This window comes from Oryzias latipes, chromosome 12 (assembly GCF_053564925.1).
Source record: "Oryzias latipes strain Hd-rR chromosome 12, Olatipes_Hd-rR_3.1".
Classification (NCBI taxonomy): domain Eukaryota; kingdom Metazoa; phylum Chordata; class Actinopteri; order Beloniformes; family Adrianichthyidae; genus Oryzias; species Oryzias latipes.
Window position 1 is genome coordinate 24,914,683 of NC_136248.1, and position 24,534 is coordinate 24,939,216.

The 24,534-nt window shown below is 43.0% G+C and overlaps 2 protein-coding genes across 12 annotated transcripts in view; one reads left to right on the forward strand and one right to left on the reverse strand.

Annotated features, from left to right (window-relative positions):
- cdk5rap2 (CDK5 regulatory subunit associated protein 2) overlaps positions 1-6,354 on the forward strand; it is a 32,708-nt gene extending 26,354 nt beyond the window's left edge. For 4 of the 10 annotated variants that reach the window (XM_023961080.2, XM_078956208.1, XM_078956206.1 and 1 more), the window contains 11 exons: positions 11-127; positions 212-401; positions 1,224-1,345; positions 1,601-1,813; positions 1,888-1,974; positions 2,049-2,308; positions 2,374-2,511; positions 2,584-2,722; positions 2,810-2,856; positions 2,953-2,998; positions 6,035-6,354. In XM_023961080.2, coding sequence (XP_023816848.1) covers positions 11-127; positions 212-401; positions 1,224-1,345; positions 1,601-1,813; positions 1,888-1,974; positions 2,049-2,308; positions 2,374-2,511; positions 2,584-2,722; positions 2,810-2,856; positions 2,953-2,998; positions 6,035-6,126 — 1,451 coding nt within the window. In that variant the 3' untranslated portion in view covers positions 6,127-6,354. The remainder of the gene's footprint in view (positions 1-10; positions 128-211; positions 402-1,223; positions 1,346-1,600; positions 1,814-1,887; positions 1,975-2,048; positions 2,309-2,373; positions 2,512-2,583; positions 2,723-2,809; positions 2,857-2,952; positions 2,999-6,034) is intronic. The other 6 variants (XM_078956207.1, XM_078956209.1, XM_078956210.1 and 3 more) reach the window with 3 other exon arrangements.
- Positions 6,355-6,358: 4 nt separating this feature from the next.
- nup188 (nucleoporin 188) lies at positions 6,359-24,281 on the reverse strand. 2 transcript variants are annotated; one of them, XM_023961082.2, is made up of 43 exons: positions 24,183-24,281; positions 22,571-22,625; positions 22,332-22,405; positions 22,141-22,225; positions 21,970-22,050; positions 21,842-21,886; positions 21,654-21,746; positions 21,332-21,451; positions 21,037-21,248; positions 20,422-20,536; positions 20,133-20,333; positions 17,588-17,668; positions 17,416-17,508; positions 17,214-17,333; positions 17,009-17,135; positions 16,769-16,933; positions 16,477-16,603; positions 16,305-16,392; positions 16,139-16,215; positions 15,949-16,063; positions 15,762-15,882; positions 15,617-15,683; positions 14,567-14,692; positions 14,227-14,467; positions 13,944-14,150; positions 13,698-13,867; positions 12,330-12,399; positions 12,187-12,254; positions 11,916-12,111; positions 11,760-11,837; positions 11,598-11,683; positions 11,371-11,516; positions 11,124-11,299; positions 10,790-10,990; positions 10,091-10,183; positions 9,863-10,015; positions 8,778-8,915; positions 8,620-8,694; positions 8,280-8,489; positions 7,666-7,797; positions 7,520-7,593; positions 7,318-7,447; positions 6,359-6,820 (listed from the first exon to the last, which is right to left on the reverse strand). In XM_023961082.2, exons 1-43 carry the CDS (start codon positions 24,221-24,223, stop codon positions 6,656-6,658), a joined length of 5,238 nt encoding a protein of 1,745 aa, XP_023816850.1. In that variant the 5' UTR covers positions 24,224-24,281; the 3' UTR covers positions 6,359-6,655. The 2 variants fall into 2 exon arrangements, with proteins under 2 accessions (XP_023816850.1, XP_078812340.1); XM_078956214.1 differs by having other exon boundaries at positions 9,863-10,018.
- Between the last annotated feature and the right edge of the window lie 253 nt (positions 24,282-24,534).

Sequence of the window (24,534 nt, forward strand, 5' to 3'; positions counted from 1 at the left end):
GTTTTTGCAGCAGCCACCAATATCTTCATTCATGGCAATAAAGACCAGGGGCAGCTGGCCAACGAGGTGCAGTTCCTCTGGGGTCAAAATCAAGCGTTAAAGGAGCACCTCAACGTGGGATCTAGAGGTAAAATCTTTCATTTCTCAGATGGCAACATGAAAGTATGAATCGGGTTCCTGCAAGTCTAATCCATTTGTTTTTCGTCTTCAGACAAGCAGAAGGAGAACGAAAAGCTTCGGGAGACTCTGGCTCGGCGAAGCGCCAAGCTGGAGCAGAGTCGGAGGGAGTGTGAAACTCTGAGGTTGGAGAACAACCACCTGCAGGAGCAGTTGGAGCACAGCAGCCAGGAAAAGTCCCTCCTGCAGGATTCTCTGCACACCAGCAAAGAGGAGCTGCACAGGTATGTTCAGAAAGAGTCATTACCATTACAGCGCGGCATTAGCACAACTGAAACCTGAGTGTAGCGTTTGCATGCTCCTCAATGATGGGATGGTTACCCCATGACCCAGATGACTTCTCCTGCAACCTAAAACCAGGATCCTTTACCCTCAGACCATAACTCCTCTCCCTTTCTCACTCATTTCACTTGCTTGTCTCATTTTATAGGTAATAGTGGAAAACCAGCCCCTGTGTTAGTTTCCTTCAGACCATCCAACTGTTTATCTGCAGTCTGCATGAAAAAAGCTTATCTTTTTTTCTTTTTAAGTATTTTATTTACGGAATTTCCACAAGACGCAGACGTCCAGTAAAAAGCGAACAGACAGTTTAGTCCAAACCTCCTCTTTCTCAGATGCTACAAACACTTCACACACAATCATGAATATGCAAAGTGATTGAGAAAGCATGAAGGTTTTCAAGTATTTTCATAAACATGAATTATTCTGTTGATTAAAATAGATAAACTTCACACAGAAAAGACATTTAAGTCATTTAAAATAAAAATAACTGGATATATCTGTGTACATTATTTTTAGCTAGTTTAGTGCAATTTTTAGTAACTTTGTTTTATTTCAGAAGTTAGGTTCTATAAATATGTCAAATCCAGGAAGTAGAAGAGTAAACCTGTAAACCTCCTCACTACTCTTTCTACACTTTTCTCAAACAGACACAAACATTTACACACTTTTCTGTCGTTTAAACTCTTAAAGTTCGTTTAGTTTCATGAAAAAATAAGTCCAGTTTCCAGATTGTGTATTTGAGTGTTTTTCTGTTTGTTTTTCAGGCTGCAGACCGAGGTGAAGCTCCAGAGGCAGCAGCTGTCCGACTCCCAGCATCTCCTCCAGTCGCTGCGGGTGGAGCTGAAAGTTTATGAAAAAATGAAGACGGACCTCTGCAAACACGGCGGTACTTTTCCTTTTTATTACTTTGCTTAGATTTCCCCCAATTGTTTTGTTAGATAACCTAACAAATCTTAAGCCAAACCTCAGTACTTTTAGTTTTTCTCGCAAGAAAAAATTCAAAGTTTCCCAAAAATGCTACGTGGGCTTAACGTTAGCTGTGATCGTAACTGTGTGGACACTTGAGGTTCTGCAGCTCAAATCCTCTTTTCCATTGGAAAATGTGAGATAGAAAGGAGAATCTTTGTTTGTTTGTGTACAGAATGGGAGGAGCAGACCCAGCCGCCCGTCTCTGATCCGTCCAGCAGCTCTCTGGACCTGCAGGAGCTCCTGTCAGAGATCAGACACCTGAGGCTGCAGCTGGAGAGGAGCATCCAGACCAACACAGCTCTGCGGCAGAAACTGGAAGAGCAGCTGCTCCGAGCTCCCAGTCACTCTGAGACCATCAACATCAACTACCTGCTGTCCTCTCCAGGTAACTTTTATTGTTGAAAAGTAATAATGTCTTCTTTTCTTCTTCAATAATATCAATTTTCCTGAATTTCTCAGATGAAAGAAGTCGGTCACCGGATCGGGAAGGCTGTGATCTTCATCATCACTCCTTCCAGAGTCACAAACGCAGTACTGCTGTTCGCGGTGAGAAGAGTCTGCACGCCGTTTAAATCTAGCATTAGGACACTTCTCTTAACTAGGCGTGCCTTAATCCTCAGATGTGAAGCGGCGCGCTCATTCCGAGCTGGACGTTTGCTCAGCCAGCAGCAGCTCCGGCGACAGCGCCTCTGGCCGTCCCTCCCGGTTGGTCCCGGGCCACCGGATGTGGGCCAACCGTAGCGGGCGCCACGTTTTGGGCTTGATCGAGGATTACAACGCTCTCCGGAAGCAGATCGCCGAGGGTCGTCAGCTGTCACGCAGCATGGATGCACAGCTGCAGGAGTGTCTGCACACACTCACACAGCAGAGCCCCGACAAGGTAGCTGACCATTTACAGCGTTCCCCTTCAGGAATGTGACCCTGACATGCACTTCCTGTTTGCAGGAGCACATGAAGGCTTTGTGCAGCAGCACAAACACCATGCAGCAGGTCCTGGATGAGGCTGGCCGCCTGCTCAAGCTGCTGTGGAGGGTCTCTCTGCCAGCTGCTTTCCCTACAGGGGAGAGCGGCAACAACCAGCAGGTGGTCCTTAACACTTCCTTAAATGTCCAATCTAATGAAGAGTCTGAGGGTCTAATCCTGCTGTGATTTCAGGATGAGCTGCTGAAACATGAGATAGCCAGACTGAAGAGCAGACTGTCACAGCAGGAAAGGATGCTGATCGGCGCCGTGAAACGACTCCGCACCACCAACCAGCTCAAGGAGGGAATGGAGAGGGTCATTATTGATCAATGTAGGGCTGATATTTACACACGTTTATTTCTATTCTACAGAAATGCTCTTTGGGTAAAAATCTGGATCATTACTTTCTTCTTTTCAGTGTCTCTGACCCACGGAGTTTTGAAGAAAGCCAGAGGAAACTTGGAGGTGAGTAACCACAAAAACCACAAACCACCAATCAGACTTCCTGTCAGAATCAGTGAAATGTCCCCTCCCCCCCTCCTGTCTCTGAAACGATGCTAGATGAGTTCTAGTTCCCTGTTGGGCTTGTCAGGAGCAGCAGATGAAGGTCAGTGTTGTCCACTATTCTGACGCATGAGCTCCTGCATGAGTTGGAGAGCAGAACATGAACATGTCCAGACTCTGGATTTGTTTAGCCAAAAATCCTCCAGTTTTCTGGACTGGACTGATATTTTGGGGGTTTGGGATGCATGATGGGTTTCTGTTTGAAAGAAATAGATTTCCGGTAGTCTCCAAACTCATCGGTGCGTTGGCCAATCACTTGGGTTGTTACAGTGACGTAGGAATGACATCGACCCGCCACTAGTGTCGTTTTCATTGAAAATTGAACCTGAAGGATTTAAAATTTTAGCTTTCAAACACTGTTTTGACCTCGTCTTTGGATTTATACATTTTTAATTCAGCTCTACATGTTTGTTGTTACAAGACAGAAACGACTACTAGTACGAATTGACATTTTTGGACAGTTTTAGGGTCATTGTGAAATTACTGTGCATCTGTAAAAATAAATATGGGGTTTTACTAAAATAAAGATCTACAGCTACAAAAAAAGTTGAAGAAAAATGAACAGAGCAAATTGTCAATGTCAAGTAAAAAAAAAGGCCATGGACTACTAAGAGATAATATCAGTATATATTAAAGTAGACAGATTGATAGGAATCTGGAATATTGTACACATGAAACTTAATGTCATAAGCATAATCAATAGTTACGTGCAGATTTTTGAAGTTCAAAAATCAATTTTTAATTTGAAATGTATTTTATTCTGTTTCAATGTTTCCTCTGATCCTAAAAAGGGATGGCATCATTTGGATTTTTCCAAAATGGAAAAAAAGAAAAAAACAGTTTTTCCAAGAACGTTTAAGTTTGATGAAGCAGTGAGACTTCGGTGAAGGACAGGCTGAAAGATGCTCCATTTCCGTCTGTCTGTCTGTCTGTCTGCGTCTGCACTGCTGCATCTCAATTGTCATAGTAGACACGTATTTTGCAGTCCTGTCACTCTTATCCTTCAGGTTGCTTGCTTCACCTTTGGTGTTTTGACTGGAAGTAAAAGTGATTGGCTGGAATTGTGCAGCAAAATTGAAGACAAGTACAGTATTTTCACGACCATAGGGCGCACCGGATGTTAAGGCGCGGTCTCAGTCACGGGGGATTTTTCCGTCTTTGACGCATTCGCGTTAACGCCCCGTTCAGAACCTCAGCGCTTCTAGATTGGGTTAATAAAACATCCAGTCTCTGATTTTTTTTAGAGGAAACATTTTTATCTTGTTACTGTTCTCCCTAACTGATCACAAACTGAATGGTCGCTCACTTGCAGCGCTCTGTCTCCCTTCCTCCTTACAAGCGCTAAACACACAGCACACAGACAGAGCTGCGTGTGCCGTCTCCTTTCTTCCTTTCTAACGGAGCTGCTTACAGCACACACACAGAGACACACAGTCAGACTTGCGTGTCTCCTTTCTTCATAGGCGCTGGCGAAAACCTGCTCCTTTCAACACACACAGACAGACACACACAGAACTGCGCCAGTCTGTCTCTACATTTCTCCTCCTATGCGCTAGCGAAAGCAGTAGTTTAAAGCAGTGGGCCAGCTGCTTATCTGCTCACTCCTCCTATACTGAAATGTTTGAGGGTTATGAGGTAGAAGGAGCATAGAAGGCTTTAAAATGTAGATAGTTGCACTGCAGTTAGGTTCCACTTGGCCTTCACGTCTCTCTCCCTCCCTCACTCCATCTTCTTCTACGACCCACAACTACACAATAGGCGCACCCGCTCATAGGGCGCCCCCTGCTGGCGGAAGAAAATTTATGACTTTTAAGTGCGCCTTATAGTCGTGAAAATACGGGTAATTGACATGTCCAAAAATCACTGTTTTAACCCTTGTGCTATCTTAGATGACCCCACCCTTACATTGACGTGTTCTCCCTACCATGACAAAGATAATCCATGGACACCAGTGAAGATCACAAATCATTGAAGAAAAAAGGTTCAGAGCACTGTCTAGTGGGTCTAGATCAGTGTTTTTCAACCTTTTCTGAGCCACGGCACACTTTAACCTTAAAAAAAATCCCGCGGCACCCCAGCATCCAAAAATTTAAAAAAAAAGGAGAAACTCATAGTCTGTATTGATCTACAGCCCCTCCGCAATCTCACATGCATTTTTTAGATAATTGTTGCAGAAAAAGCTGGAAACTGCAGCTGTTTTTTCTAAAAGATGCAATAAAAGATAAGTTAGAAGATTTAAAAACAGTTTGATGTGTGTTCGTTGGTTTCAAGACGTTTAACAACAGATCTCCGTATGCGCTGTCACTCTCACAACCCAATGCATCATGGGAGATGTAGTGCATAAAACGGCCGGAGATTACTTTTCGGAGCTTCATTGTTTTGTTCACTTGTTCCACGGTCTGATACCGGATTCTGTGGAAAGCTACACCGCTAAAGACGAGCTTTAGCTGCTATTTTTTTTTTAGAACTGAGCGACTTTACGAGCTAAATCGGGACAAGGAAGTGAAGACTTTAACCACTTCTGATTGGTCAGACTGATGACATGTGATTAAGCCTTCAAGAATGATTGGAGACAGTTAAAGGGACGGGACGTTTCCAAAATACAGCCGAAGGTGCCGCTGAGTCGCGGTACCTTATCAAAATGTCTTTAATAAAATAAAATAAACGCAAAGAAAAAGTTTTTTATGATCTTTTATATTCCTAACTCCTCAGTGTTTTATCAGGGCCTGTTTGGATGAACAGAGAGCTGAAATCATGGAGATGGAAAATGTTTTTAGATCAGTTAATGAGGGCAATTTCCCACGGCACACTTGACCATCTCTCACGGCACACTAGTGTGCCGCGGCACACTGGTTGAAAAACACTGGTCTAGATGACCCAACTCCCAATGGTAAAGTGCCTAGGATAGGACAAGGGTTAAAACAGCAGTGCCATATATGTAGGTGGTACAAACATCCTTAATCCTAAACATGTGACATGCATGTATTTGCAGATCTGCTTCATCCTCACATTTATTTCTTGTCTGGAAAACAAATCTGGAAGCCTCTTCTGTTTTCATCGCTCACTGATGTCATTTCAGGAGGTCCCAGTCAACGGGCAGTAGACACTCCGCCTGCAGACGAACACTCGGAGGATCTCAACAGTAACACATCTCTGCATTGCACTAACTGAGCCTGCTGTGAAAGCACTGCAGCCTCTGCCTTTTAGTTGGACTTACTGTAGGTACGGAGGGTTTCTTCTAAAGAAAACGCCTGTAAATAAGAACCCTTTGTTATTTTTATACAATGTATATTTGAAACGTGTATTTTAATACCAACGTTGTATTTTTTATTCACCTGCTGTCTTGTGTATAAAACATGGAGTTCAGTATAAATGCAGTAAAAGAATTGTCATGGTCAATCGATTGTCTTTAAATCCCTTTATTGTTTTAGTAAAAATAACCCAGATTAGGTACAAAGGAATAAAAAACAGTTTATAATCTACTACATGGAATCAGGTTACATTGAAGTCGTGTCTGAAATGGTTCCGGTGTTATGCCATCAGTGACCTATAAAACTAGGTCTGTGGAATTCACTGGTACCAGCAGCACCAAGAACCCGGTCAGGCAAAAATATTCTGGCTCTGCCTCAATAGTTTCCTTGAAGACGGGTAACAGCTGATCTAAAGCACTTCGTTTTTATTTATTCATAATGAGACACACCTATCTCTGCACGAGACGCACAAAAGCCTGAACCAGCTGGATGATGGGCTCCTGGCCTTCGTGGCTTCCCTTGGATCCGGGTGGGGGTTGTTTGGATTGGGCGGAGGCCGGAGACGACGGAGAACCCCTCCGGAAGTGACGGGACAGGCTGGAGAGAAGCGTGCTCTGAGGATGATGGGAAATACTGTCAAACCTTTTTTTAACCGTAAACACCCACTTCTTACAGCCACAGGGGGTTCAGGAAATTAAAAGTTGAGACATGTTCAATCAGCCGCTTTCACGCGTAGCTACTCAAGTTTTTCAGGCTCAATGCACGTTGCCAGCTAAACCAAGTCAACTGATATGATGGTGATCCAATGAACCGAACCGTTTCATGCTCAAATCATGAGATTTGCACCCCTTCAACATTCTGTGTTGGTAAACAGTAGCACATCAAATAAAAGCATTTTGACCAAAGATTTCCTGCTTTTTCTTATGTTTTGCCAGCAAGTCAACATTTGAGTAAAAGATGACATCTGTACCTGCAAAGATCTAATTTTTTGTACTAAACGATGTAGAAAACTAGAATGAAAAATGTTTTTTGTGCTACTAATCCTCCAATTGTTCTATAGTCTGCATATTACTCATTTAAAATCCCATCTTTGAACTTTCAAAGCCCTCACCAGTTCTGAGCTGAGCTCCTGCTTGAGCCTCTGTTTGTCCCGCGGGAGGATGGAGGGGTCTTTGAGACACCGGACAGCCTGAGAGATGAGCACGTAGAAGCAGTTCTCCATGGTGAACATCAGCAGTGACCTTAGGGGGGAAAGAAAGCGTCTTTTGGTGCACTACCGCATGCTGCTTGACTACAGAAAGGAGTTGACTCACTTCAGAGCTTGGAGCTCTTCGGATGAAGCCAGCGATGCTATGCTGACCGAAGCCGTCTCCTTCTTCTTCTCCATCTGTCCAGACAGAACATAAAACGCTCAAGGACTGCCTGCAGCTAAAACCTGCAACAAAAATGTGAAGAGTACCTCGCTCAGCATGCTGAGCGCCACGTTGATCGTAGCCAGCAGGGTCCCAAATGAAGGCGCCACATCGGGGTCAAAGGCCGGAGTCGTGAAGCTGAGCACAAACAGGGTCCGGTACTCGGCCAGGTCCATGCACTGATGCAGAAGTGGCTTAGTAAATAGTCGAGCACATATTCCGCTCATGTAAAGCTACGTTCATTGTACTGTGCCTTCAATGAGAGGTCTGTGTAAATGTGCATATATGCGCAATTTGGGCTTCCACGTAAAACCTGATGAACTTTGACCAATCGGGGACATTTGTGGTCATGACGAATGGATGGCGTCCTTTTTGAGTCACAGAAGTGCCAACCGTTTTTAAATTCATCATGAAGGAGAAATTAATAATAGCAGTTTTTGCCCAGCCAGAATTCTATGACACCAAGTCTTTCCTGTATCTGGATAGAGCTGAGGGAAAAAAAAAGCCTGGAGCTAGACTCACTAGATTTGCACCGCTTCGACGCCAAGCGTCTTCCCACTGTAGGTTTATGCGCTAGTACTAAGTAATGACAGTCCATCGTGAACGTGCATCACATGTGTAGAGAGCCTGAGGGGAAAGCGGAGGATCTGAGCGGTCTCACCTGGTCCAGGAGGATCTGGCAGCAGTCGGGAGTGAAGTGCTGCAGAGCAGCCAGGGTTTTGCTGAGGATCTTCAAAAGGCTGCACTGCACGGTCAGCAGGGCCTTCTGCTCGGCTTCCTCTGCCCCCGCTGCCCCTGCTGTTGCCTGAGTCTGAGGGGGGCGCTGGGTCCTGGAGAGGGGACCAGGAGGCAACGCCTCACCATTCTTGGCCTACAAAACACAAACTCATGACTTTTTTTTGTCTGTCAAGTACACAAAGTTTCTGGTAGGGATATACGACAAATGTGACATTTATTAAGCATCTTTTATGAAATGTTAAGCAATCCTTAGATGTTCAGACCTGCAGGTAGTGATGGAGCATCTTCTTGCTGTGGAGCAGATATGTGCAGGTCTGGCACAGGTAACACAGGTTGATCTGAACACAAACAGAAGGGGAAAAAACGTTTATGAGCTCCGAATGATATCTCCTGCTGAAAGTGTGATGAAATGTGGACTCGCCTGCACGTCCAGGAGCAGCTTGGGGAGGTGAAACTGCCACTCCTTACAGAAACTGGACAGTTGGAGGAGGAAACCAACCGTGTGATCCGCCTCGTCCAAGCAGGCCAGGCTCTGAACGGTGCGCATGGAGTTCAGACACTGAGGGAAGAGAAACCGACATGCCTTTAAACCCAAACCGCCCTGGATCCTACAGGACTTCAGCAAAAAGGATGCATGGATCCAGATTTGCCGGAACAAGTTTGAAACACGAGAACCTGAGAAGTGGTCTCCAACCTTTTTCAGGCCACAGACCGTTTAAATGTCAGACAAAATTTTCACAGCCTCCGGTTTCACTTAACTTTTGAGGTAAAGTTTATCTTCATTCCCTGTAAAATATCAGCAGCTGCTTTAAACTTGAATAGTTCCTACATTAAATCTAGCGTAGAAATAGAAGCTTAAAAAATACATAAAATCAGACGCCAACCTCAGCCTAATCTGACTTTTAAGGTGTAATGGATAAATACAAAACTAAAACTGTTGTTTTCTAAATATAATAATAATTGTCTTACACTGTTTGAGTATCTTTATTAGCAGCATCTTCATAACATTAGACAGCTGGTTGCTGAATATTCAGCATTACTATAGAGTGTTGAAACAACTGTCGCAATAAATCCACATTTCAAGTAAAAACTCCTGGGGTTGTCTGTTTAACGTAGATTTCTTTTATTTTGAAGTCAAAGGCTCTTCGTCTGTTTCCCTTTTGGCTCTTTCCTGCGAAAATAAACTTTCCAAAAACGATTTGTCTCAACTTTGTTAGCTTGGTGGTTTCACTTTAGCGGTCGGCGCAGACGCTTTAGGAAAGAGGGAATTTCGACATGTGACTGAGCGACTTGACATTCGTCAAGAATGAATCGGATATAGTGGAGAGAATCCTGTAGTTTTCCAAAATAAAACTTCCATCAGAGTCAGATTATAAATAAAAACAGGAGGGATTGTAGGTCGCGTTATTTTTCTCTGTGGCACAGTACCAACCGTCCCACAGACCGGTTCCGGTCCACGGACGGGGGTTTGGGACCACTGGTCTGAATCGTCCTGATCGATCGTACCTGTAAGATGCGCTCTTGATGAACTCCAACAAAGTCCAGGGCTTCATTAATGAAGTGGTAGCGCAGCGTCTTGAGAAGACTCTCCATCAAAGACATGCAGAGGCGGTAAACGCCCGGCCAACAGGCCACATCCTGCGACTTCCTGGAGAAGCTCTGCTAACAGAAGCAACACTTTCAGAACGACTGGATTTGGCCCGAAAATCTCTAAGAATGTATAACGGATTCCACCTGAGAGGCTCCATTTGATGGACCTTCATAAACACTGAGAAGAGGAAGACAGATGGTCTCAGTAACTCCGGCTCCTGCTACAGCCGCTGCTCCCTGAAGAAGAGCAAAAAAAAAAGAAGGAGGAGAACTTCAAAAGCTTAAATCTGACATTCCGATTCCAAATGTATTCAAAATCCTCAAAAGCTTTTTATTTTCCTTCTCCTGCAGTCATTTAGATAGAATTAAATAAGCTCTGATCATTTAAGAAGATTTACAGTCTGTTGTGTAACTGCTGTAGTGATGAACTGCGGCTGCTGTTGTTAGTCCTCCGGAGATTCTTTCACATTAAACACAGACTGAAACACAGTTTGGGTTTTTCACGTCTCCATCTCCACCAAAAACATTTTAGACGTAATAGACAAAGGAAATGTCATGAGCAGAATTTAAATTGCAGGTGCAAAACAGGAAGTTTCAACACAGCGGAAGAAAAAAATGCTAACAAATCAGCAAAGAGGACAAAACACAAGAGCAACAGCAAAAAAGAGAAAACTAAAGATGAAGATTGACAGTTTCTCAAAAAAACTGTCAGGATAATAGGGAACAGAGACATCTAGTGGTGACAGATGGTGGATTACAAATAGTGCAGGTTAAAAATGATCACAAAAACAGAAAACAACTCAAAGTCACAGCGACTTGTACTCTGTGTGCGTTTTTTCTTACCTGAGGAGTGCGAGCCAGTGTAAGCAGCAGATGCAGAGCAGCTTCGGTGAAGTACAGGTTGTGTTTGGAGCGCAGGCTGAGCTCCATGGCGCTCATAACTGAGGGCAGGACCGGCACCTTCCTCATTACCGAGACCCAGTGCTCACCATCCTCATCTGTGCGGCACAGCTCCTTTGCCAGATGGAGTGCGAGTACGCAGACCTAATTCACAGGAATTAAAGGAAGAAGTGGACAAACTTCAGATTTGTTGGCGAATTGGATCGTGGCAGAAAAGTTCTCACGATCCGTCTTCAAAAGAAAATCTCTTAGTTAAATCCTCCTGATTTTCTCTTACCCCGTCTCTGTGGTCCTTTGGTCCCCGAGGAGAGTCCATCTCCATGCTGTCCTCGTCCTCCAGCATGTCCCCTAACTGACTCATGTGGCGGGTGTTGTCGATGAGCGCCAGCGCCTCGTCTTTCACCGTCTCGCACACGCACAGCAGCAGCTGAGGCAGCTGGGAAATGTCTCCCCCTGGTAACAGCGTAGAAACCAAAACTAAAGCTCTGAACTTTGGATTCAGACAGAAGCTTAAGCTTTCGTACCATTGAGTCCCTGAATCTGCAGCACAGAGATGAGAGCAGAAAAGATCTTGGCTTTGGTTCTCTCCATCATCTGCTGGTCAGCCTGCAGGACGCTCTCAAGGATGAGGGAGAGGGGAGACAAGATGTCCGGAGCTGCTGCCACCACGCTGAAGTCACACAGAGAGAGGACGCCGCTGGTTCAAGCAGAAGCGCTCAACTTCCCTTCCTCCAACCTGGGAAGTACTCACTTCTTCCAGTGTTTGAGGAGGATGAGGAGCAGCGTAGCCATCATGGATCCAAGTCGGAGACAGGGTACGGACATGGGAGTGGTCAGCTGGAAAGAGACGCAGGTTACAAGGAGAAAAACAATCTCGCATTTGGAAACCAAGTTCAACGTTAGGACGCCTTACAGCAGCTTTAGTTCCATCCAGGACATCCATGAAAAGCTTCAGCTTGGTTGCGTCCTCTGTTAGCAGCATCACATCAGCCTGGAAACAGCGAATTGTGTAAAAAGAAAGTCCGCCCAAAATGTGAATCTACTGTCCTGAGGTCAAATGAAATCCTACGTGGCTGGTGGAGAGGATGAGCAGCATCCTCCACGCAGAGATCAGCATCTGAGTCTCGGAGAGGTAACAGATGCTCTCCTCCTCCGACTCTGCCACACGGCACACCAGGGACTTCACATACTGGGACCAGTACTCGTACCGCCGCGCGCTGGAGAACTTCTGAAGGGCGTCTTTCAGAGATGGCTCCAAGGAGCCGCTGCAGCAGCCCACACAGCTTGTGAGATCATGTGAGGAGTGCGAACAAGCCATTCGACTGCGACGCCTCATTTACCTGACGACGTAGTAAATCTCCAGAGCCATGATCTTCATGACGAAGGCGCAGGTCTCTAAAACGCAGGGCTGAGGACGAGTCACAGGATTGAGCTGGCAGCCTCACTCACAACAGAATTAACAAAAGGGAGGAAGGTGGAATACCTCAGTGGTGTCTGACGGAGGGGTGAGGGTCGCAAACAGAGGCGTCGTTAAATTTTCCCAAAATCGTTCTCTAAAGAAGAAGATGAAAAAAAATGTCAGAATGTCCAGCTTCATGAGTTTTTTATGTGACTATAAGCATAAGAGGTGCAAATAATATAAACTTTGGTTGTAGATTAGTTTATTGATCAGTTTTTGGTACAAAAAACATTTATTATTTATAATTATTTTGGCAGCATCAAGAAGTGTTGCAAAAGTGCAGTGAAAAGCATTTATTTTTCAGTTTTTTAGTTCTGTTTTTTTATACAGTTTTATAATTGAACATTTTACCCTTGAATTTGTGTTTTGGCTTATTCTAAAACAGTTTAAGGGTGAGACAAAGTTTTGTAGTAATGTTTTATTTGTCCACCAGATCTTTCTGTTCAGGTTTAAACTCAAGCCTTAAAGATCCACTCTGATGGAAATGGTGTTTTTTGGTGTATTTAACGTGTTCTTTGGTCATTTTTCTCATATATAAAGAAAATTAAGCATAAAATTCTATTTATAGGTGTTTCTTTTTTCAAATCATTTAGAAAAAAAAAGCTGTAGGGCTAAAACCAGCAGAATCATAATTAAAAGAGCACTGGGAAGACTTTTAAAATAGATCAAAGATGTCTATTAGGATGTCCTAATAGGGGTCTATTCAGACATACCTCTGGTTTGTCATAAGATTAATAAACCCTGTTGTAAAAGTAAAATATGTCCAACACAAGAGGCCTTCAGCTCTCATCTGTTTGCCTAGCTGTTGGACAGGACAAGTTTGAAAAAAAAAAAAAAAAAATAGATCAAAGATGATCAACCACATTCTAAAGCTTAGGGAATCCTGGATGAGTAGTTCCATCACTGCGGTTTCATTTTAGTTAAATGATGGGTCTCTATACAAGTTATTGTTTTGAGATTCAAACCGTTTTTGAGATGTGGAAGACACACACATGTTTAGGAGAAAAGTGTTGGTTTGAACTTTAATGGAGATAATAAATGAATTTTCAAAGGATTTCCTCACCTAAGTGCATCAATCGACAACAAGCCGACTTAGCAGCGTCGTAAGTAACAGCTAATACTTTCAGCCTGATGGCAGTTTTTAACTACCAGGGCTTTAGCTCCAGTGTTGACGCTCTTTAAATTACTGCAACTCTTCAACCGTTTACGCACCAACGTCATTCCAACAGATTCTAAAGCGGAAAATAGCAGCTTTGCATTAAAAGGAAAAGCTTTACATAAGATTCCAACACTCTTCTCTGTATTAGAATCCGTTGGGATTAAAGAGTTGGTAGTTGTTTTGCTGTCAGCAGTGACAGCTCTGGTGTGAAAGGGTTAAAGGAAGTCACTCACTTGGTCCTCAACACAGAGATGGCGCTGTCTCTGCGATCCTGCCACAGAGCCAGGAGGAAGGCGAGGGCTGCTCGGTGGAGCAGCGGGGGGCACCAATACTTCCCCTGCTGTTTGGAGTCGATCAGATCCAGCACCACATGAAGACAGCTCCACTCACCCAGCAAGAACTCCTGGAAGTGAAGAGTCACTGTTTCAGATTTGGGTTCCTTGCTACTAGATGTAGAAACTAAAGCTCAGATTTTGTACCTTTGAGCCTTCTTTTCCATCTTTTACTTCCAGGTTGAGGAAGAGCTCAATGAGGCCAGGCTGCGTTTCCACAGCAACCGTGAGAAACTCCAGAATCATGACCTTGATCCTCATGTCTTCGGTCTTGCTTTGCAGTCGAGTGAGGAACGCATCCCTGATTGCTGCGGCATCGTTGCCAAGGCAAGCGTAGACTGACATGGGAGCGACCTGAAGATGCAAAGTTTAAAAATTTGGCGCCCCAACGAAGGATAATCAATCCAGCAGTTACACAGCAGAATCTCACAGTGGCAAGCCTTTTCAGGAGTTGAATTGCGAGGCGAGGAAGAGCTGGATCGTGCTTGTGGTAAATATATTTGGCGAGAACAACTATCAGGTTGTTGCCATGACCGCCGTGCTGCGTTAGCGCCTGCTCCAGGGGGGACACCGCATCAGACGGTGGCTTCAGACGGATCACGTTGTTTGTGACCGAGAAGGCCAGTTTGACTGTCTGGATCAGGATCTGACCCGGACCTTCAGAACCATAGCTGAGCATTTGGGAGAAGAAAAACACACAGTATTTAACATCAGAACACGACTCAGCATGAATGAGAAGATTTAAGAAAAGAAGACTGAAATGCTTCCACCTGCTGGGCTGTGCAGCCAGGACCACCTCGATGGTGTCCACGCCAACTCCCATGATGTTAACAACGGCCTGCCCCGCTTCTGTGTTGGTCAGACAGTAGATGCAGAGAGACTGCAGGGTGGGAGTGCTGTCACATGACCAAAAAAAAAAAAAATAGAAAACATTTATGAGATGATATGGATAAAAGGTACCATTTATTTATTCATTTTTCACAAATTGAGTTTAAAACAAATGCTAAAAAATAAAAATAAAGTTGACCACTACAGTTTTTTTTATTTGATAAGATATATATATACACACATATATATATATATATATATATATATATATATATATATATATATATATATACACACACACTGAATGAATAATCTCTGTGGATTATCTACGGCCAAAATGAAAAACATAATTAGTATGAATACATTGATTGGAGTTTATATCATTTCCTCAACATTACAAAATATATTCTAAAGAAAATGTAAAGTTGGGATTTCTCCCATTGGACAATCCACCTGAAAATTGAAAACCGTGTCCCTAAAAATCCACAACTTAAATTGTAAAAAATTATTTTGTAATCACTCACCCTTTAGAGCTGTCACAAGTAAAAAATATATATATAGCCATACATATCAAAAAGCTTCAGAAACCAGAAATAATATTGGTTTATTCTAGGTGTAGAATTGGTCTTTTTGTCTTAGGAGTGAAGAATTGCTGCCTGCTGCAGCCTCTAGTGGTCTTTGGAGGAACTGCAACATTTGGTACTTCGGCATTTGCTTTGTATTTGTAAACGGAAACAGGAATGATCTCTACAAGCAAGCCAACATTTTAAAGTCAATTGACAAACATACATAATTACTACTGATGATCGCTTCAATTAAATCCTCCTTAACGAGTAACAAGTTGATACAGCTGCGGTCAGTCCCCTTTTCAGAAAACACATGGTTAAAACACTCTGTATTGTGAGGCTGTCATGACTCAAATCTGATTCTAATCAACTCCAGTAAATGTTTTAGAGTCAGACAGTATAAAGAAATGAAAACACCATCCTGACCTGCCTTGGTCCTCCCCGTCTGGACTCAGATTGAGGATGGCATGGATCAGCTCCAACATAAGACAACCTGCATCAACAGTGGAGGCAACGCTGACTCAGCTTTGATCTTATTTTACCAGGTGAAACTGCGATTTAGTCATTGCACCTATTCTCTCTCGGACTCCGTAGGTGTTGTAACGCCACTTGTGGTAGGTGGGCAGCATCTCCTTTAACACCAGCAGCACACAGGGGATCAGACCTTTGTTTTGGGTGCTTCCAAGCTGACCCTGAAACAATAATTACCCAAGATGCATTTTACTGCTGAACATTCTGGCTTTACATTATGCTTTTACCTTAACCAAGGTGGTAAGAAGCCGAAGAAAGGCAATTGTCACGGCATACTCTCCCCTGGGCTGCTCATTCTGGACCAGTAGGTTGCCATAGTTAGCCGCTTTCATTCCCTCAGCACTAAAAAGTAAAAGAACAAAATTAGTTTTTGTAAAATAAGATGCATTGTTTGCCAAGGCTGGCGTTCCGCTTTACCTCACACACTGAGCCATGGTACTCAAAGGGTTTGAAGCAAACGGGAGGAAACCAGTGTGGTGGAGGCTGGACCAGACCTGACATTAAAAAAAATAAGAATTTAAAGTAAAAAGAATTCACTGACATGCATTACTAAATGTTTTTAATTCTATTTTAAAAGTTTCACCTTCCCTGGCATCCTTGCAGCCAGTACAGAGAGACAGTTCACACAGGATGCTATCACATCCACCGGAGGGTTGATGACCGACGTGAGCCTGACAGACAGCGCAAATTCTTTCACAAATTAAGTTCTATTCCAACGGCTTTTGATGAAGGGGGTTTGCAGAAAGTTCACATACCTCTGCAGCAGCATGTAGATGCGGGACGTGAGGGGCAGGAGACAGTCGGACACAGTCCAGTCTGTGCTGATGATCTTATGGACCAGATCCAGGATGGGTTTAACGCGCACGCAGTGAGCTATGACGTCTGAAAAAACAAACCAACAAATTAAACCATGGGGAACTGATTTTCACCCTAAAAAGCCCACCGCAATTACCATTTCATTTTACACAAACACGTCCTGCAACACACTCAAGCCTAAGATTCGGCTAAGAACGAAGTTAACAAACCGTTATTTAAACGACTGCATACCTGCGGTTGAAACAACATGCAGCAGCATTTCCACCTCACAGGTGAAGAGAGTCCAGGAGCTGTACGAGTAATCCCAGCGCACCATGAAGCCCTGTTCACCTGCAATCATCACCTGGCCCAGCACTCCCTGTGGCATCCACAGGTTAGTCTGTCCTGAGCCTGAGCCTGAGCACGAGGTGACAAAAAACATGTTAAAGAAGTGAAGAGTCTCTGATTGGATGCTATATTTCAGTGACTGACCTAGTGGATAGAGGAGTTTGGGGGTCTGTCTCCTCCAAAGCGTTTCTTCATCATTAGAGACGATATCGTTGGGTTTGTGCTTGTAAACTTGCGTGTAGAAGGACATCTTGTCTAAAAAGTTATACACCTGCAGCAGGGTAGAAGAGTCGTTTAAAGCATTTCCAAAAGGAGACTTTTTTTTTGAATCACTTGTGCAGACATTTACCTTCTTTACAGTTGATTTGTTTGACACAAGTGCAGTCAGCAGCTGAAGCAGAGGTCCTATTTTATGGGGAAACATCCCTGCTGCACTGTCCAGAACCATCCCAAGTCCCATGTTTGGCTTCTAGATTATTTTAGACAAAATATGTTGGCAGCAGAATCCACTTTTTAAGTTTAGTCTCTTTTTTTCTGCAATTTCTTCTCACCATTTCCCAAAAGACCTCTGCCAGACTGGGAGCAGAAAGAACCTCACAGGCAGCATCAATCAGCTGGGAGGACTGAGTTGACACGCCATCAATCTGTAAAGCGCACAGCGGACAGTTCAGTCACAGACGCGGGTCACAGATGTTCATATATGTCTATGAATTTAGGTTATACCTGTAAGCTTTCCTCCTCAAATGAAGTGATAACAAATGACAGGAGGCCGTAGATGCACATCCTTGCTGTACTTGCTGTACACTGAAGAGCAAAAGACAAAAAAATAACATTTATTGAAACGCTCCTGTAAACAAGTCATGCATTTTAAACCATGGGAGACCTTGATGGAGAAAGATTTTCCCAGAAATGAACCGTTATTTAGATTTTCTATTTGTTATTTGCACAAGCAGACAAACTTATCACAATAAACAGTTCTATAAAAGTAGAGAAATGTAAAGGTTGTGAGAAAATGAAAGCAGATCAAACCTCTTTCTGCCATAAGATTTCTTTTAAATTGTTCCAATTTATTCAAATGATTTTGTTTGTACAAGTTTATGGGGTCAAATCATCTCAAAGTGAAAAAAAAAGATTGTACATTATTTTTTTTATTTTAAAACAGATCTAAACTGGAAAGGGGCACATTGTAAACTTAAAAAACAAATTGGTGCCAAACTTTGAGAGGGCGTTCTCAAAACTGTACGCAGCATTAGAGGAGTGACCAAGAACAAACGCTGTTTGGGAGGGGAAATGATGTCACCAAACCTCTATCAGACTATGTCTGATGTCTGATCTGATGTCCATCATGTCCCAGAAGATAATGGACTTAAAGCTCCACTCCCCCCACATAGAACTAGGGGGCCAATACCAAAAGCGAAAAATCTGAATTACAACTGTAAATGGAGAACTAAGAAAACAAAAAAACATTGGAAGTACAAAATAGCAGCTGTTGCAAATAAATATTATTTTCCTTTGGTAACAGTTTATAGTAAACAGTGCTATAAACTGTACAGTATATAAGTTTATAGTTTTTGTTAATTCAAGTTTCAAATATACTTTTTTCACATTTTAAGTTAAGAAAATTTAGAAAACACTTTTGCTTAAAATTTACAATTATTTATTGAAATCATAAATATTTCTTTCAAATTTTCAATGCGTACTTTTGGTGCGTCCGATAGTCGAACCTCGGATTCAGGAACAACAGTGCGGTTTCCGTCCTGGTCGTGGAACAGTGGACCAGCTCTACACCCTATCTAGGGTGCTGGAGGGATTGTGGGAGTTCGCTCATCCAGTCCATATGTGTTTTGTGGATTTGGAGAAGGCGTTCGACCGCGTCCCCCGTGGCATCCTGTGGGGGGTGCTCTGGGAGTATGGGGTCCGGGGAGCCTTACTGAGGGCTGTCCGGTCTCTGTATGACCGGAGTAGGAGCTTGGTTCGCATAGCCGGCAGTAAGTCAGACCTGTTCCCGGTCCACGTTGGACTCCGGCAGGGCTGCCCTTTATCACCGGTTCTGTTCATTGTTTTTATGGACAGAATTTCTAGGGGCAGCCAGGGGCCGGAAGGGATCTGGTTTGGGGACCACAGGATTTCCTCTCTGCTTTTTGCAGATGATGTTGTCCTGTTGGCTTCATCGAACCGGGACCTCCAGCGTGCATTGGGGCGGTTTGCGGCCGAGTGTGAAGCGGCTGGGATGAGGGTCAGCACCGTTAAATCTGAGGCCATGGTCCTTGACCGGAGAAAGGTAGTTTGCCATCTCTCGGTCGGTGGAGTGTCCTTGCCCCAGGTGGAGGAGTTTAAATATCTTGGGGTCTTGTTCACGAGTGAGGGAAGATCGGAGCGTGAGATTGACAGGCGGATCGGAGCGGCGTCCGTAGTTATGCGGTCGCTCTATCGGTCCGTTGTGGTGAAGAGAGAGCTGAGCCGAAAAGCAAAGCTCTCAATTTACCGGTCGATCTACGTTCCAATACTCACCTATGGTCATGAGCTATGGGTCATGACCGAAAGAACGAGGTCCCGAATACAAGCGGCTGAAATGAGCTTCCTCCGTAGGGTGGCTGGGCGCTCCCTTAGAGATAGGGTGAGAAGCTCGGTCACCCGCGGGGAGCTCGGAGTAGAACCGCTTCTCCTCCACATCGAAAGGAGCCAGCTGAGGTGGCTCGGGCATCTAGTCCGGATGCCCCCTGGACGCCTCCCTGGAGAGGTGTTCCGGGCATGTCCCACTGGGTGGAGGCCCCGGGGAAGACCCAGGACACGCTGGAGAGACTACGTCTCTCGGCTGGCCTGGGAACGCCTCGGGGTCCCCCCAGAGGAGCTGGAGGAAGTGGCTGGGGTGAGGGAAGTCTGGGCATCTCTGCTCAGTCTGCTGCCCCCGCGACCCGGTCCCGGATAAGCGGAGGAAGATGGATGGATGGAATGCGTACTTTTAAGTTTAAAACTTTTGACTTTTTTGACATCTATTTTTAAAGTTTTACAATCTGGGTTTCCTTCACTTTAAGCAGATCCGGATTTGATCCCATACTAGTTGTTCTGTGCTCATAAATAAAAATAAAGCTCACCAAAAGAAACCGGTCTTTATGTAAATACATATAAAAGATGAAATTAAGTTTAATATTGTAATCTGATATTTTTACATGTAGACAAAAAATATTTTTATTTCCTTAAGATTCATAAGAGTGAGACTACTTTATCCTTTTCCATCTCAAATATGTGCATATTATTGTTTACATACATTATTCCCCAAGACTCCGAGGCCTTTCAGCATGCTGGACAGGTACTTGAACACCTCCAGCTGCAGGGCTGTGTGGCCGATCCTCCTGACCACGGGGCTGGACTCGTCCGGCCTCAGCGTGTGTCTTAGCAGGACCCAGGCTAACAGCACAGGCCCGTGATGAGGGATGTCACCAAACGTCAGCAGAAGCTGATCCATTTCCTGAAGCAGAAGCATTTTTTTTTTTTCTTTTTCTTTCTTTCTCACAGCTTTTGATGGACATTCAATGCGGGGCACTTTAACATCAAACCTTAATGATGTTGGGTGCACTGGAGAACTGGTGCTGCTGAGTACAATCCTCCAGAGCACACTTGTGCAGGAAGTCTACGTCCATTCCTTCAACCAGGATGAGGCAGCTTAAATACCTGAGAGACAGAAACACACACGTTTGTCTGCCTAGAAAAGTATTCACAAATAATCTATTAAACTGGTGTAGAAATATATAAAATAAATTGATTTAAAAAAAAAAGCATAAATTGGTCGGTTCTTTAACACAGACAGGAATAAACTGCTTGGGTGGTCCAGAGCAGCGCCTCCATTAGCAGGACCACTGACTGATAGGATTAGTTTTTGTTTAAGGTTATGTCATTATTAGCTTGTTTTGTCTGTCAAGTTACTTTGGATAAATGTTTACATACATACATCCTCATGTGACCTTTGTCACTCACCCTGACATAAACAGAAGAGTCTTTTGACTGATGATTATGAAAGATTACGTGCTAAAAAAGTCATCTATACCAGTAAATTTAAAGTAATTCAAGTTTAAACCACATTTATAACTAAAATATTAAGATTAGGTCTAAGAACTCAAAAATCCTCAAAGAAAAAAAAGTCAAAAATACTACCTGACCTCTTTTACACTTACCCAATCCGGTCAACAAGTGCATCCATGCTCTTATCCACCAGGTGTCTGTTGGTTTGTCTCAAACCAAAGCCTTGTTCTTTGAACATTTTGGTAAAACTCAGAAGATCAGAAGGACTCATCTCGAAGTACGCGTGGTGCAGAAAGATTATCTCCAGCAGCAGAGACTGTTCTTTCAGGCAGCGCAGGAACCATCGTGACACCTGTCTTTCCGTCTAGTAAGAAGCAAAATGGAGACTGAATCCTGCAGCCTGAAAGCAGCTGATTAACACCTGAACACACTCATGCGTGTCATTACCATCAGGTTTCCATGAGTTTCCCAGGTTGGTGCTTCAGCTTTGAACAAAGCCTCAAACTGTGACTGGCAGTTGCCTACCAAGTCCTTCTCCAGTTTGTTGACACAGTTACTGTACTCAGCCTTGACAGAAACAAACACAAGAGCTGATTCAATAACAGACGTCGTCCATGAAGGCTCTCACTCATCCAGGTGACATCTTAAAGTCGAATCATGGCATCTGGACTTGAAATCCACACAATAAAAGAAGTTCCACAACCAAACTTTTAAATACAAAGAAAAGAAAGCACTCATTCAGGTTTCTGTAAAAGTTTGTCATTCTCACCCGATAGGGATGTCGCTCGTCCTGAAAGTATGTGAGCAGCAGAAGAACACAGCGGAGCAAACACATCCGCTCTTCATAGTAGTAATCAGCAATCTATGGACATCATACATATACCAATAAATCCTTTAAATAAAAGCAGGAAGTAAAACTATTATTAGAATTACATCCATCAAGGACCTTTCGCTCACCTTTAGCAGTAACGCCTGACTCTGTCGATCGTCTTTTAGGACAACCTACGGAAAAAAACTTTTGTTTAATTTTTCCTCCCGCCAATTATTTTTTTCCTCTTCAATTTTTTGACTGCGAGAACAAAAACCTTTAGGGAGTCTCTGGTCCCTCTGTAGTCCTCCTGAAGATAACATTGTAAAAGCTGTACGCTCTGCTCCTCGTCAAGGTTCTGCAAAATTTCCATTGTACCGAATGACATCAAGACACAGACACATCTAAAAAAAAACTAAATACATTAACAGAAATGTCAAAATCTTACCAACAGTTTACTGATCCTTAAACCAAAGTCTTTCAGCGGCTGTGGGACATTTTTGTTTTCCTTAACCTTCCCTGCAGAGCTTGAGCTTCAACAAACGAGTCCAACAACGATGCATTAAGCTCCGAGTAGGTACATCTTTAAAAGTGCAGTCATTAAAGAAAGTTCAGGAACATTCTTGCTTGTAACCTCACCTGGGTTGCTTGTAGTAACTGAGTCCTTGATGGAGTCTATCCCAGTGTCTTTCAAGTTCTGCTTCTATTTGCGCCTGCAAAAGACACACGAAGAAATGTAAATGTTAAAAAACTTGATTTGCCTCCAACACATATTATGTGTCATACAAAACCTGTACATGAATTGTGTGTTTTATAAGTACCGGTACATTATACTGTGCATTGTTAGCATAGAGAATAAAGGTAAAAGCTAAACATACCGGTTCTCTCAAAGCGGATCTGCCAAGCAGAATGGTCCACAGTTCTCGACAGCTCCTATGAAAATCAAGGTTTTATTTTCACAAGTTTTATATGTACAGATCATTATAAAAATGCCCCAAATCATCATGACACACACATATACATATAGATACACACGCAAGCGCACACACACACATACATGGTCTACTCTAACTAACCTGTTCTTTCCTACAGGTTCCACCCATGGGAAAACCTTAGATTACCGTACTTTGGGAGACTATAATGTTATGCATCTTTTTAAAGGTCCAATCCTATATTCCAGCATGCCAAAATTACAGGGAGAAACTCAGCTAACGGGCTGTAATAGGCAGGCATCGCTACCTATATGTTATAGGTCCTTGAGTTTTATTTGTTGACCATCTGTTTGTTTAAAAAAAAAAAGAAAAAAAGAGGGCAAGTCTGCGTCATTTTTATGACAGCCGACCCTCCGGATTTCCAAGAAAGCCTTTCAGGGTTAGTAGTGTATTTGTGGAAGCCCATTAGTGAGGTCAGACACTATGTTGGATGAGAAAGGCCGTGCTCACACTCTTCACTCTATGCTATTGTGTTCAAATACAGTGAGTGGGCTTCTTTAGTCCTTGCTTTGAGCAAAGCAACTTTCTATGTTTCTATGATGTCGGAAATATCTACTGAAGCATTAAGAGTTCTTTTTACTGGGTCAACCATACCACAACCATCACTCCACCAAACTTCACATTTGACAACGCAGTCAGACAAGTGACTGTTTTTGTGGAAACCACCAAACCCAGACTGGTCCATCACTGACTGCGGAAAATTGCTGACCTGTGCACACAGGAGCTGCCGTTCACACAGAGAACTGCTTTGTGGCTTAGTTGTACCACTACTACTACCACTACTGACAATCAAACATTTCATATGGAGACCTCACATGTGTTGCACAATTCAGCGCTCATAGTAGCCTGGTCATTTACAAACGTTTGTTACAGTAGCCCGCGTGCCTTGAAATCCCTGGTTTTATACACACGTGGCCATGGAATTATACAGTAACTCTTTACGGAGGTGTATACTTCTGACAATTACACCACAGCTTAAACATTCCCCCGTTATTTATTCTATTCACGGATTCTTATGAAGTTGTAATCTTATTACTAAACAATTGTATTAATAATCTGTTCTGAGATAAAGTCTTAGTTGGAGTTTAGGTACAATAAGACTGAGAAATGTGACATACACGGGATACCAACTTGAATTCGCAGTTAAAATTGTGCCTTTACGGTGGTGTTTTCTATATGTTATGCCTAAATTACTCATTTTATTATAGTAACTAACTACTTATCACACATAAACGCAACATTACCTATGTGAGCGAAGCTAGTAGTAGTAGATTTGTTGACAAGCGGCACCTCGTTTCAGAGAGCCATTCAAACTAGCGGTTAGCGCAAGCTAAGCTAAGTTAGCTAGCTGCTGATAGCTCAAATCATCAAACGGTTACTGCTAATCTAGCGGGAGATATTTAGGTTACTATTTTAAAATGTTAACCAAGTTTTTGGTGTTTTAATGAATTATTCACTCAAAACAAATGTTAAGGAAAGTTTACTGTTGATTCTTTACCTGACGCTGATCTGAGAGTCCGCCATCTTCACTTCTGCCATGCGATTGGTTCACACACGATTCCGTCATTTCCGTTTTTCTTTTTGGAAGCATTTTTTATTAAAAAAAACTTTATTCAAAAAACAGAAATGACACAGCAAGGAACACTGAACAATAAACTGTCCAATTTTTTTTTCAAGACAACCAGGGAGGTATAAATACATAAATAAATAAATAAATAAATAAATAAATAAATAAATAAATAAATAAACAAACAAATAAATAAATAAATAAATAAATAAATCATGTTGATCTTTTAAGCTTACAAACATTATAGGGTTTGCCTGCTTTTATATTTGTATGGACAAAAGTC

Bases quoted from the DNA above. Each gene is read 5' to 3' on its own strand.
- nup188 (XM_078956214.1), bottom strand. From the start codon at position 24,223: ATGGCAGAAGTGAAGATGGCGGACTCTCAGATCAGCGTCAG. The intron at 20,334-20,421 runs GTTTGATGTTAA...CTTCTGCTTCAG, and splicing joins GTGCACCCAACATCATTAAG to GAAATGGATCAGCTTCTGCT. The intron at 7,594-7,665 runs GTACTCTTCACA...CTGTCTGGACAG, and splicing joins CGCTCAGCATGCTGAGCGAG to ATGGAGAAGAAGAAGGAGAC.